The following is a 13,855-nucleotide window of genomic DNA, read 5'->3' as shown; positions in this document are numbered from 1 at the left end:
TAGCAGCATATAAGAAGATTTCATGAAAATGAAAGTTTTCCGGGCACTGAGAAAACATTCCCAAAAGGTTGGTTTTCCTACCACCCGCCACCCTCCTCCCTAGCAGTCATAATCTCCAGTATTATCCTTGCATGCACTCCGAAAACAAAAAAAAAAATAGCCCATGCCAGCTCCAGATCCAATCCCAAGTCGGCTTTTTTTTCTCATGTGTGAAGGAACAACAACTTAGGGAGTGTCATGGTTTGACCCCAGCCAGCAACCAAGCACCACGCAGACACTCGCTCGCTCACTCGCCCCCCCGTGGCGTCGGGGAGAGAATCCAAAGAGTAAAAGTCAGAAATCTCGTGGGTCCAGGTAAAGACAGTTTAATAGGCAAAGCAAAAGCCGTGCAAGCAAGCAACGCAAAACAAGGAATTCCTTCACCACTTCCCATTGGCAGACAGGTGTTCGGCCTTCTTCGGGAAAGCAGGGCTCCGTCACGCCCAGCAGTTACTTGGGAAGACCAACGCCATCGCTCCAAACGTCCCCCTTTCCTCCTTCTTCCCCCAGCTTTTTAGTGCTCAGCGTGACGCCATACGGGGTGGAACATCCCTTTGGGCAGCTGGGGTCAGCTCTCCTGGCTGTGTCCCCTCCCAGCTCCTACTGCACCCCCAGCCCACTTGCTGGCAGGGCGGCGTGAGAAGCAGAAAAGGCCTTGGGTCTGCGTGAGCACTGCTCAGCGCTAACGACAACATCCCTGTATTCGCAACACCCTGCTCAGCACAAAGGCAAAGCACAGCCCCACACCAGCTGCTCTGCAGAAAATTAACTCCATCCCAGCCAAAACCAGCACGGGGAGGTACCCTTGCACAACCAACAGCAAGGCGGTGTTGGTACTCCGAGATGAACAATTACATTACTGATGTTCTGCCAATCGCTTCAGCTCGTCCATCCAGAAGAAAACATCAACGGGACAAGCTCACCCAGGTGCATTCAAGCTCCCTGTGCAGCCGACAGACAGCAGTAGGTGCTGCTCCTCAAATCGGGAACCACAAGCTGAAGCTCTACAGCAGGACAGGTGAATGCCACCCCCACCTCTCTCGACACCGCTTTCTACATCTCAGGAAGAAATAACGGTGACCGGGCATTTACCATTACTTTCACCTTGGGAAGCATTCCACATCCAACAGCCTCCAAGAAACTCTTCTGGCAGAAGCCTGAGACCCCTTTGATCACACAAAAATAAAGAAAAAACACGGAAGGAAAAAGAGAGGCGAGCTTATTTTTTCCCCACAAGGCTCACAGGCGGGGGCAGCAGGCAGGTTTCACACAAGCTCCCAGCGCGGTCATCTTGGGGTGGCCTCATTCCGCGCTATCACTCTTCCCGACCCGCCGAAAAAGCAAACACAACACCGGGGTCAACACCTGCCACGGATGCGCTTGGCAGGACAAGAGCGGCACAGAGCTGAAGCGGCACCCAAACCACCTTTCCTTCCCGCGGTTACGGGGGGAGCCCTATGGAAACCTCCACCCTGCATTTCGCTCAAGATCTGCAGCGAAACCTCTCGCCACTCGCCTGTACCCCTCCCCGCAGACGCGCCGCGCCGGGCGGCTCTGACACGGGCGGGGCTGCTGCCTGTCCCCCCAGCTCCGTCGCGCCGCGCGGCGCCGCTACCCGCGGCCCAGCGACTCCCCCTCGGCTCGGCCCGGCCCCTACCCCGGCCCCGCCGCGGGGACTGCGGCCCCACCGGCCTCCCGCCCGGCCCCGCGCCGCCCCGGCCACCTGGCGCTCCCGCTTGGACGACGGCTCCTCCTTCACCTCGGGCACGAACAGACACGGCACCTTCCGCTGCACCGCGCCCCGACGCCTCATGGCCCCGGCCGCCTGGCGCCCGCCGCCGGCCCGGCCACGACCCCGAGCTGCGCCCGCGCCCCCCGCGACCGCGGTGCGCCCCGGAGAATGGAGTCCGGCGCCGCTCGCCCGCCAGGAGCCCCGCGACGCACCTGTGCGCCGGGGACGGCGGGGCGGGGCGCGGGGCGGGGCGGTCGCCTCCCGGCCGCAGCCCTCAGCCCGGCGCTGGCTCCTCCGCTCTCCGCCGCCCGGCCCGGCCGCGGGCCTTGGGGCAGCTGCGCTTCTCACAGCGCCGGCTCCCGCCCCGGCCCTGCCCGGCGCCGCGCTGAGGCGGCCGCGCCGTGGCCGTTAGCCCGTGGCGGTGCCGCTCCCCTGGCCTGGCAGCCGTCCCTCAGGCTGTCTTTTCTGCTCTCCAGGGTGCCGCACGCCCGGGCCTGGGGCACGGATGCCCTGGCCCCAGGCTGTGGCGACCTCTCTGACTCTGATGTTGCCTCCGCCAGCACAAGCGGCCTCCTTTTGCTACCCAGGCGCTCTGCCTCGGTACACAGAGGCCTTCGACTCTGTGGTGGGCTGGCCCTGGCCGGCTGCCCACCACAGCCGCCCTAGCACTCCCCTCCTCAGCTGGGCAGGGGACAGAAAATGCCATGGAAGGTGCCTGGGTCGAGAGAAGGACAGGGGGAGATCCCTCACCCGCTACCGTCGCGGGCCAAACAGGCTCGGCTCAGGCACATTCAGATACTACCAATCAAACCAGAGCAGGGGAGGCAGAAATAAAAACACAATCTCCAAACACCTTTCCCCCTGTCTATGACACTCCTTCCTCCTCACGCTTCCCCTGCTCCAGCGTAGGGTCCCTCCCAGGGGAGACAGACCTCCACAAATTTCTCCAAAGCGAGTGCTTCCCACAGGCTGCGGTTCTTCACAAACTGCTCCAGCCTGGGTCCTTTCCACAGGGTCACAAGTCCTGCCAGCAAACCTGCTCCAGTGTGGGCTCCTCTCTCTACCATGCAGGCTCTCCTCAGGGTCTCAGCCTCCTTCACCTCCTTCAAGTGCGTCTACCTTCTCCAGCGTGGGGTCCTCCACAGGCTGCAGGGGGATATCTGCTCAACCATGGAGCTCCAACGGCTGCAGAGGGACAACCTGCCTCACCGTGGTCTTCACCACGGGCTGCAGGGCAACCTCTGCTCCCAGGCCTGCAGCCCCTCCTCCCCATCTTTCTTCAGTCTCCATGGCGTCTGCAGAGTTGTTCTCTCACCTACTCTCACCCCTCTCTCTGGCTGATCTTGCCCAGCAGTTTTTCCTCCTCCTTAAAAATTTTATCCCAGACATGCTACCACCGTGGCTGATGGGCTCAGCCTTGCCAGTGGCGGGTCCTTCGTGGAGCTGGCTGGCATTGGCTCTCTCGGACACGGAGCAAGCTTCTAGGAGCTTCTCACAGAAGACACCCCTGTAGCCTCCCCGCTGCCAGAACCTTGCCATGTGAACCCAGTACACAATGAATTCTTCCTGACCGTACCTTCTGCTGTGCCTCCATTACGCACAGCTACACAGCTACAAAGAGCCCCTCTTTGGATAGCTCTTGGCAGCATTAACACTTTCTTACTCTGCTGCTTCTGCCCACTGACAGTTCCATCTTCATGGCCCTCATCTGCCTTCCTGAACTTCCCTTCCCCCCTGTGCCCGTGTCAGCTGGATGGCTTACGGAACTGTGGGAGCTTTTGCACAGCCTCTCTCTGTTCACAGCCCTCGCCAGTCCTCCCACCCTGATGCCAGGGAGCACTTTCGTTCTGCACTTGGGAGAAGTCATTCATGTAGAAATCACTTCATCTCAGTGCCACAGTGCCAGCGCTCAGGCCTGCGCTATTTCCCTTTGCAGTCAGTCTTCGGCCCATCCGCTGATGCCTGAGCTCCAAGCAAGCTGACAGGCTCCTGAAGAGACTAGAAGATTTCCAGTCATTTCAATGCGCTCGTACTTCTCCCCCAGCTTGGCTGTAACCGCCAAGGCTGAGACAGCCTTGTACCATTTGTGCCCATGGAGTCACTGGCACCTGCTTTTCATGTACCCATCCATCACCCTTCCCACTGGCACGCCAACGGCGTACGCTACAGGTGTGCTCTGCTGATTCATCCAGTGGTGGTGGTTTTGGGCTTTTTTTTTTCCCAAGGAACCACCAGTCACATGCGCCTCTGGTGGTGCTCTGAACCACTCGTCCTCTTTCTGGAATCCTCCCTCCTCCCTAACTCCCTCCTCTTTGGCTTCATCACTTTCCTTATTACTCTTTAAGCGATGGCAGCCTTCTCTTCTGAGTTTTATCTTTTACTTCTGAAGTCCCAGGTTTTGACCTAACAGTGCTCTCAAGTGCTCCTCTCCAAGCCACTGATGTCCCTCAGGCTTGTAAAATTGACCCTATGTCCTGGGGATAGCACTGTGCCTTACCATTTTCCAGGACTGAAACGTCATTTCCCCCACTAGCTGCTTTTTAGCTCAGAGGCAGCCTAGGACCTGAATGGAAACAGTCGTGTTCATTGGGGACACAAGCGCACACTCTTCTTTCTGCTTTGGCTGTGGCAGTGGACGTCGTGGAAGCAACAACAAGCAACTAACCCCATCAGTGTAAGCAGTTAACAGCTAACAGTGTACTAACAGCAAGCAGCGAGTCTCTCCATCCAAAGAAGCAGCTACACTAAGAAAAACATTGGCACAAGGCTTTTGGCCAAGAAATGGTCAAAGAATAAGGTTTGTCTTTGACGTATCAATGATTTCTTTCTAAGATCCCAGTTACCACGACAAGAAGTTGGTTATTACTTAAGCCCCGCCAAATGGGTTTGAGCCATTTCACCTTAAAGAAACACCAGGATGGGAGACTCTTTGAAACGGTCCCTTTTTCTGCTCTTTACTCCGAAGCAGTGGAGATAACGGAAGATGTTCAAGCTGGACAGGTCACATAGCGCCATCATGCTGATGTCACCAGCTGCAGGGTCGGTTGGCAACGGTGGAAATGTAACATTCTATACCGGCTAGCAACTGCCTGAGTTGGTTCAACAAGCCTGGAGCAGGTACCACCTCCTTCGCTCAAGTGTCTTTCGCTGTCGGTTGGAGTTTCCTTTCAAAAAAGCAGCAGAGCTGAGGTTCTGAAGGTCCAGTTTTTGAAAGAAAACGACTGCTTTCAGGATAAGGTTACGACTTGCCGGAATGTTGTTAGCTGTAATGTCTTCATGTATGTTCTGCCCGTATTAAGAGAGTGGAGAAGAAGCACAAGAGCTGAAAATGGCCACAGCTGGCAATGACCGCCGCTTCCACTGTCATCCCCCCTACGCACAGGTAAATGCTGTAGATTCTAGAGTGGGTTGGATACTTGATTTTCTTGATAAAACCATGTTGAAAGGGAGGTTTATTCTGAGGAGTGAGGCGCTAATGCCTGGGAGATGGGCTTTGGCTCCAGAGCCCAGAGTGTCTCAGGGGATGGCCCAGTTGTACTGACTACAGTCCACAGGCATTTTCAAGTGTGACTTTGTCTTCCTCTGAAAAATTACGGAGAAACGCGCTAAGAAATAACCGGCAAGCTGGCATTTACAGCTCTCAGCTGGGATGTAGTTCACACCCAGGATATAAACCCGAGCCTATACTTGTTGCCGTAATACTGTTACGCATGGACTACAGTATCATCTCCCCCATTAATTAATGCCAAAAAGTTTTAAAAGAGGAGATCCATATATAAGGCAACAGCTAGGGTATGGGAATCTGGTGTGACTTACCCACAAAGTCACCTTCCTCATGAGGGTACCGGGCACAGATCCTGTCACTGTGAAAAACCTCCTGGCTGTGATACTGTGTGCTCGTGGCGGAGGGGGGTGAGATGTTCACATCTGTTGTAGATTCAGAGAGATGGAAATAAAGGTAGAAAGGAGCAAGTCCCTTCAGAGCCATTTTTTTGAGCCTGAAAACCCAACTGACTTTCTTCTGCCGAGTTGGTGTTTCCCATGGGCACTGGAACACAAAAGATTTTTTTCCCTTGTTTTGAAACCCAAGCCTTACAAGTCTCTACAAGGATTACAATTTCCCAAATGTTTACTTTTTCAGGTTTTGTTGGGAATCTCTCTGGGTTTTCTTTCTAACTCCTCATTTCTCCATAGGCCTGGGTCCTTTAATTGTAACAGTGTGTGTACCAATCCATTTATTCCATTTTCATCATTATATTTCCAATAGCTGAAAACTATTTCCTCCTGCAGCAAAACCACAGCAACATCACCTGTTTCTGGGAAACACAACCCTTAGGCTGTATGAGGATCAGTTGTGCCTTCCATCATAGCAAACCTCGTCATATAAATGGACTTTTCTTGCCGCCTAGTAACAGTGAGTAAAAATATTTTCTCAACAATTTGTTCATTAGCCTAAGTAAATACACGAAAATGCCCTTCCACCGCTTACAGAACATATATTAACGTCAAGGAATGCACCGTGGGAAATCAATCAGGTATGATCGGCTATCCCAGCAAATGCAAGGCAAAGACAGGAATTGTACTGGCATTTGAATAGGGTTGCCAGATGAGTTTTTTGAGCTGTCATGTTACGGATCTTCCAGCTATCAGTCACATGAAAGGTGAAGTCACAAACGGCACTTTAGGGTGCTAAGATGCATGGAGCCAAAGTGTTGCTTTACTTGGCCACTCGCTAGATTAAATCTTTCTAGCAGTGAAAATGGTTAGGAGGCAGGTAATCACTTAAGAGAAATGAAAAGGAGTGTGTGTGCTGGGGGGAGGAGGTTGGTAGGGCCACGAGTAGCAATATCTGTTGATAGAGCACAACATGTTATGTGGATGGGACACCCTTTGTAGAGATAAGAGTACCGTGCTGTGTGTGCTGATGTACTTCCAGTTCATCGCTTTGGAAAAAACTTTCAGGCTTGAACATTGGCTGCAGGCTACTGAAGTACGGTAATCGTTTGCACGGCAGGACAATATCTGAAAGTCAGATTATTTATGGAGAAAACCACCGTTATGTGCTGGGTTGTTTTCCTCAGTCCTTTCTAAGGGGATCTCTTGTCTACCCACAGTCCTGCTAGACAGCTGGAACCTGGGACAGGGTAAGAGTCCAGGGCAGGGAACCAAGACAGATGTCAGAAATCAGGCGGAAGCAGGAGTGAGAGCAAATCAACATGACTTGTCACAGACGCCTGCCCAAGTACACTAAAATACACTTCTTCATGAGCCTTATCTCCAGAGCTGGAGACACGGGTCATCAGAGAAATCCAGAGAGACCTCTAGTCAGAAGCAAACGCTTTGTGTTCCTGAAATTCCCCCAGGAAAAGGGAGCCTCTCATACCTTAGTCACGTTGAGCCTACCTAACCACGTAGGACCAAGGCAAGAGTGTGAGTGCCGTTCCTATGAGGGCCCACACTGCCTTTAGTGCAGTTCCCACATCCACAGCACTGGCCCCTGGCAGCTCGTGCCATCGTGACCACCACGTAGGCATGCTTTTGGGTGTGGTGTCAGTCAGAGACGCTGCGGGCACGCTGGAGAAGGGTATCCTCTGTAAGAGCAACGTCCCACACTCCGAACGAGAAAAGCGACCCAACCCTTTTTCTTTTTACTGAAAGATATAAAAATTCAACAAGAATCACAACAACTGGAGTACAAGGAAATGCCCATGCTTCGTCTTAGTTCCTTAAAGCTGGAAAAACTTGAGCATCTTCAATATAATGCACAGAACCCAGGTTGTATCTGTAGTTGCAAATTGGTCAGCTTGAACAATACAAAGAGACTCACCGTTTCTCATCATTTCTCTTGTCAGTCCGTTGCATTTGCGGGCTCTCAGAAAATGCTATGCCAGTGCTGAAATAGTTTTGCTGCAAACATTTTGGGTAGATATGAATTCCTAAGGAAAAGAACGCCTGTTCTGATTTTCTGCTAATTCAGTGCAAATTATTTTCATGAACTTTGTATTCTTTCTCCAAGTCTGCATTTTGTACTTAGGACAGAGTGCTGTGATTGAGAAAATTTTGAAAGAAAAAAATGTCTACAAGCTAAAAAAGGGTAATCCTGTGCTTAGCACTGCTACATTCTTCAACACTGATGCCACAGGGAGCGATACAGGCCTGCCTATTACTCAGCACGTTTAGAATGTTTCCACAGGTGGGGTCCTAAACTCATCTACTCACTTCAGCCCAAATATTACTAATCACATGTTTCCCTGTGTCGTAGATATCTTAAAAGGGATTGGAAGAAAGGAGGTTACTGACTCAAATTAATCGAGCCACCAGCTGGAAAGAGATAGCCAGCCTTTTTGAAGGAGCACAGAATGATCAAAAGGTTCCTCTTTTCCAAAGGCTTTATTCAGCAGTGCCTCATCTGTCCATTCAGCAGAGCTAGTGCCCACGTGCCTTCACACCTTCTGTAGTTGGGGGATGCTCTTTTGCCAACCTCTGCAGAGGACTTGCCCTAAAAGGCACTCTCTGTCTATTTAATGATTGCTTCAGTATGATCATGATTTCCAAACTACACCAGCTGGTCTGAACCTGGATTTGATACTCTAGTTCCCTCCTAACAAAATCAATACAATGTTCTTCTCTGCAGATGCCCCATTGCAACAGGGTGTCCAAGGAGGGACCCTGCATCCAGCCCGTCGTCAAGGATCACTCAGAAATCAAGACAGTATTTTACTACCAATTCACCCTCCGCTGATTATAAACCTCAACGACGAAGACGATGAGGACGATGAAGAAGACGATGAAGAGGAAGAGAACTGTAAACAGTTTTTTGCTTTCTCTTACAAGGAAGTAGAACAGGGCTTTTCCACCCTTACAATGTACTTCACAACTGATCTATAACAACAACAATACAAACAACAACAGCAACAACAACAATAACAACAACTTTTAGAAAAGAGTTGTTGACAAGTTTTTGAGATACTTGCCAGCGAATCCCCCAAATATTGGAACCGGCAGTCACCAGATGTATGTGAGGCAATGTTTTGTAACTCCTCTGAAATGCCTCGCTGTACATTTCAATGGTGGGATAATTCACATACCTCTTGTTCATTAACTAGTGTTTGAAATGTGATCCACAATTCAGACGGCCATCAATTACTCTTGAAAATGTCTCAAAATCTGGGGATGAACTGACAAGTTTAGGAGGTACCTCTTTTCTGGGGAACAAACTTTTGAACAGGGGCTGTGCACACCCATCACTGCAGCCACAGGCTGCTTTACAAAAGCTAGTTGTGTGACTTCAACTTTAATAATTTCTTCAACGCGTTTCCTCAACTCTGTAGGCAGTCTCGTTAAATTCGAGAAAGTTATTCTGAAACCTAGCAAGAGAAGCCATACAAAACTCCTCATGAGTTTAACTGAACGTCTATGAGCGTATACATTTATGCATACGAAATCTTATTTGATTTTTTTAACGTAGGTAAGCTCTTGACGGTATGTCACTTAGAGAGGAGAGATTCACAGGGAAGGAAGGAATTGCACATTGCCAGAGTGAAAGTGAGAGAACCACCTGCGCTCATGCGTGCACTCCACAAATTACCCTGCTAGTTCTCAGGCAGCCCAAGCTGCTTCTCACTTTCCCCCTGCCCTTCAGGTGGGCCGGCAGGGCTGCCTCTTAGTGCTCCCTAACTCGGCTTCAGGCTGAGTAAGCCTGAATGCCATTTAAACGACATAAAAAGCAGGGCTGTGCTGGCCTTAGTAGCCTTAACTGAGAGCGCTAAGGAGCACTCGCTTCACCAGCTCTGCCGGCAGGCATTACAGGAGAGTAACGGTGGGCAGAGGTTTTGTGACAGGCACTCCCTGGTGAAGTGTTTAATCAGAAGATTTCCTTTGGCGAGTGGATTAGGGGTTATTTTGAAAATGAGTACTGAAGATGGTTTTGAACCATTTTAAAGCAGCAAACATTAGCTTCTTCATATGTGCTGTAACTGCAATCCCATTGCACTTGGAAACACCTCAAACGAAGGAATCGTTTTTCTGTCCAGAAGCAGGGGTTGCAGCCAGGAAAAAAAAAAACCAAACCAACAACCAACCCCCGTGACCAAAATGGAATTCACTATGGCACTGGATTATTAAGAATTGCTGAAGGTCTTTGTGTAGCTACCTAGTAACCTTTTAAAACTACTTCCTACAGATGTTCCTGACTGGGTGCCTAGGACTGCTGCAGAAATGGAAGAGGAAAGAGCAATAAAGGAAATATGCTATATATCTGGTAAATATGAAATCAGTCACTCTTTCCTAAATAAAGAGCAATGCTGCCAATATAGTAAACTTTGGGTTTTTTTCCCTTCTGGGGTATGTTTAGGAGAGTATTATGGGATTCAGAACCCTCACAAACACCAATCAACAAAAACCGTGTCTTCACCTCGGGGAAACGAGCTGTTACCCTGGGAAGTTACCGAGGAAGACTTGCAGAAAGGCAAGTACTTTTCATCTTTGACGACAAGGTTTGCCGCTTTCCAAATGACTGTTACAGGGAGAAACTATTACATAGTTTGCCTCTCCTCCCCTCTTTTCTAATTTAGTGACGATAGAAGATGGCATATTACAAAGAGCATAAAAATACCTCATTCATTTTTCCACATATATACATATCTACACAGGCACACACATAGCATATAGTGTCACACACGTGGTGACTGCCTGTACCGACTGTAGATGGAAAAGGTAGAAATGGGCTATCAACCATGTGTGTACTTTCCTGAGATACACAACACAGGTCTTTCAAACAATGTGTCTTCGAGGTCAAGGCTTATGTAGACTAATTTCCACCACCCTAAGGTTAGGAATGCAGTTTAAATTTCTCACCTGGGCTCTCTGCCGTAAATGGAGAGAGACGGACCCTCTTAAGGGGTATTTATTGCATCACAAGAGAGTGCCAAAGCAAGGGGAGATGTGCCACTTCCCCAGAGGTGCTCCGCGCTCTCTGCTGCCTGTCTGGGGTGTCTAGGTGATGAAATGTCGTGATACAGCAAACTTTGCTAGAACTCAATTTAGATTCGGTAAACACCCCCTTCAAGTGTCTTACAAAAGACAGTAACAAGAGAGTTCCATTTTGATCTGAATGTTGGTCTTTACCCAACATCATTAAGGTCAACAGAAATACAAATTAACAGTCAGTAACAAATACATGAATATGGCTTCTAATAGATGTCTTTATTTATAATTAGATACATTCAGAGAAAAGGATAGAGATGTTTCCCCAAAGCGTTTCCCCAAGTGAGTTCTCTGAGGTGTTAGGCACTATGATGACGTGCATCTTGAAAATGCCGTAACCACGATCAGATAGGATTCAGAAATATCACTTATGAAAAGTGAGAAGCTAAAGACCGAGCAGGTAGTTTGTAGCTGGTTCCTTGCTCTGGAGCCATGGTCTCCTTTAACCTCTGTAGTCTGGCATTCCCCTAGACAGCATGAGAATTAAACATCGGGTGCCCAAGTTACACTGGACAGGATCCAAACAACTGACAGAAGAGAAAGAAGACTACGGAAGGAGAGGATAAAGGGAACTGTGCTAAACTAACCACCAGCTCATAGAGGCAGGAGGAAGAGAATGGCGATGCTCTGTTGGCACTGTGCCTACACACAAGCAGCTAAAACATTCTTTCTGTTGCCTTTCCAGGGGATGGTAATACAGTTCCTGCAACATTTAATAATACAAAAAGAGGAGGAGAGCGTTCTGAAGGAAGAGTACCAACAGAGAGTATTCCCAGAAGACACTGCAGATCCCTTGAAAATGGAGGTAATATACTTCAGCATCAGCTTCTCATTCCTGAACATCATGTGGTAAAGAACATAACTGAATATGCACCGATTAAACATCGCCATTTTATACTGGAGTTATACTTTGTATTCTAGAGACTCTTTTCTCGTGCTGCACCATTAACTGTAACAACCAAAACCACTGTTTATGATTCTGCTTGGTTTAGGATTACACTAAAAAAATAATATTCCTCTATGCTGACTGCACTTGATTTTTTCCCTGCTTAATTTTGGAAAAGGAATGGTTCTGTGCAGTTATAAATAAGACATGTCTATAGTAGAATACCCTTCGGCACTAGGTATGTTGACATTGCAGGGAAAGCTGCTACAGGGAGGTTGAGCCTTCAGCCATTCTTCGGTATTTCTGCAACGCTGTTTGTCACCGTGTCCGCAATGCCACTTCAACTGTTAAAACTATGTGTGGGCCCATGCTGTAAACTGTATCACCAAAGTGACTGAGGATTAGAGGAATCCTTTCTTAAAGTGCAATTATTTTTTATCCCACGTCATTTTAGTCATGCAGGTTGCAGGACAACATAGCTCAACTTGTACAACTGAGACAGAGGCAAAGCATGCCTCATGGGCAAGGCATGAGAACTAAGCACCGGTAGACCCGAACATATTAAGGTTCCTGTTTGGTTGCTAACTTGGCTATCTTGTAGCAACACGCAGTTCAAGCGTTGTCACCCTATGCTTTGCAGTCCCTTTGCACTGCGTTCCCATTTAGATGTCACACTTTGGCTTTGGAAAAGGATTTGTTCCCCCTGTGACACACCCCGCAACTGCATGCAACTTTTGATTCTCAGGCCGTATGTGGATTCAAGCAGATATCTGTAGTTTTAAAACGTAAACCCTAAATACAGTGTTCTTTCAATCCCTCAGAAACAAACCACACTGAGCTGGGAAAGAACCATCACGGTAAAGGAGGAAAGGAAAAGAAATGGATTTCTGGGGAGCCAAGAAATTCTCCTAATACAGTAATAAGCCAAGGTATTTTGAAATGCCTTAAAAAACTGTTACGTTTTGAGACTATTCCCAGTGAAGGTGAACAGGCTTTGTAGCTTTCAGTTACCGTACAGAGAAATAAAGCTGCGATCCTGCACCTTGTATAATGGGAGCTGATCCCTCTGCACAAACTCAGTTGATCTTAATGAACATGCACTGTTTCACCCCACTGACTTCAGCATGGAATCATGTCATTAAGGTTGAAGAATGCCTTGTTCTCCTTAATTTTACTTACTACTTATGGTATTTAATCCTTTTTCTTCATAAGTATTTATTAGTGGGAATACTACTACTACTACCACTACTAATAGTTGCAGTATTCTTTTTTTCCCCTTGGTTTGTCAATGCCAAATAATGCAGTACCACGTCAGGGACACTTTCTCTAGCTTTGAGCAAACTGCTACGCATCTTCTAGCTCCAGAACTGTATTGCACAGTACAAACACATCTTCCGTGCTTCTTCTTTTCTACCACTTTTATGTACAAAATGTATCTTTCTTTTACATGTTCTTTAGTGTTTGTAATAAACAGCTACCACTGAGGAACAATTTCATAATTAAATCTCTGTTCATAACCGTATGTGTTTAAAGCTTTTCAAATGAACTCTTTATCTCATTTTTGGTGACCCTTAATGAATCAGCTCTTTGCTTTGCATTTTTTAATTCATTTCAGTTAAACAGTTAATGTATTTATAAGAAGACCAGACTCTTTGCATTGTTCACATTTCTCAGGGTGCTCTTGAGTACAGATAACTCTGTGAGACTCCTTTCCTATAGGAGGAGATTGTTCTGTGGCCCAGGGGAACACATTTGTTGAAGGCAAAAGACGCAAAGCACTACCTAGGGAAAAAGAACCAATTACATCAAAGTATTCCAGTGCAAGAAGTAATTATCTATCATATTTTTCCTAATTTTTAGATGAGATTGGTTTTGTTTTCCATAAAACCAATCTGAAGTCAAATCTCCCATTACCAGTGTGATTTCTTTCACCACAAGATGACAAAAGTTGTTGTATACTACGGCCCAGGTTTGCTTCTTTTAGCCACTTTGCATCCTCAGTTAAATTCAAGGTGAGCAGGATCAGTCCTCAAGTTCCCAAAATCATTGATGTGCACGCGTTTGACCGTGTGACATACTGCGTACTTTCCACTTCCATCAAGTAAACCAGATTGGATTGTAGGTGGTATCTCACAAAATGTGGGCCTCAACAGAAACAGTAAAAAAATGGTCAAGGAAAGAGCCTAACACTAATAAAGTGAACTTGAGAACCA

General features: G+C 48.1%; 1 protein-coding gene across 1 annotated transcript; it reads left to right on the top strand.

The window, feature by feature from the left end:
• Positions 1-5,115: 5,115 nt before the first annotated feature.
• On the top strand, positions 5,116-6,193 carry LOC309406938 (zinc finger CCCH domain-containing protein 11A-like; the record flags this gene model as incomplete). Its single annotated transcript, XM_082002317.1, has 3 exons — positions 5,116-5,153; positions 5,626-5,703; positions 6,073-6,193. The coding sequence occupies 3 exons, from the start codon at positions 5,116-5,118 to the stop codon at positions 6,191-6,193; spliced, it is 237 nt and encodes a 78-aa protein (XP_081858443.1).
• Between the last annotated feature and the right edge of the window lie 7,662 nt (positions 6,194-13,855).

Source organism: Phaethon aethereus (genome assembly GCF_964289735.1).
Source record: "Phaethon aethereus genome assembly, chromosome: 1".
Classification (NCBI taxonomy): Eukaryota; Metazoa; Chordata; class Aves; order Phaethontiformes; family Phaethontidae; genus Phaethon; species Phaethon aethereus.
The sequence above is the reverse complement of the archived record's forward strand: the minus strand, read 5'-3'. Positions and strand labels throughout refer to the sequence as shown.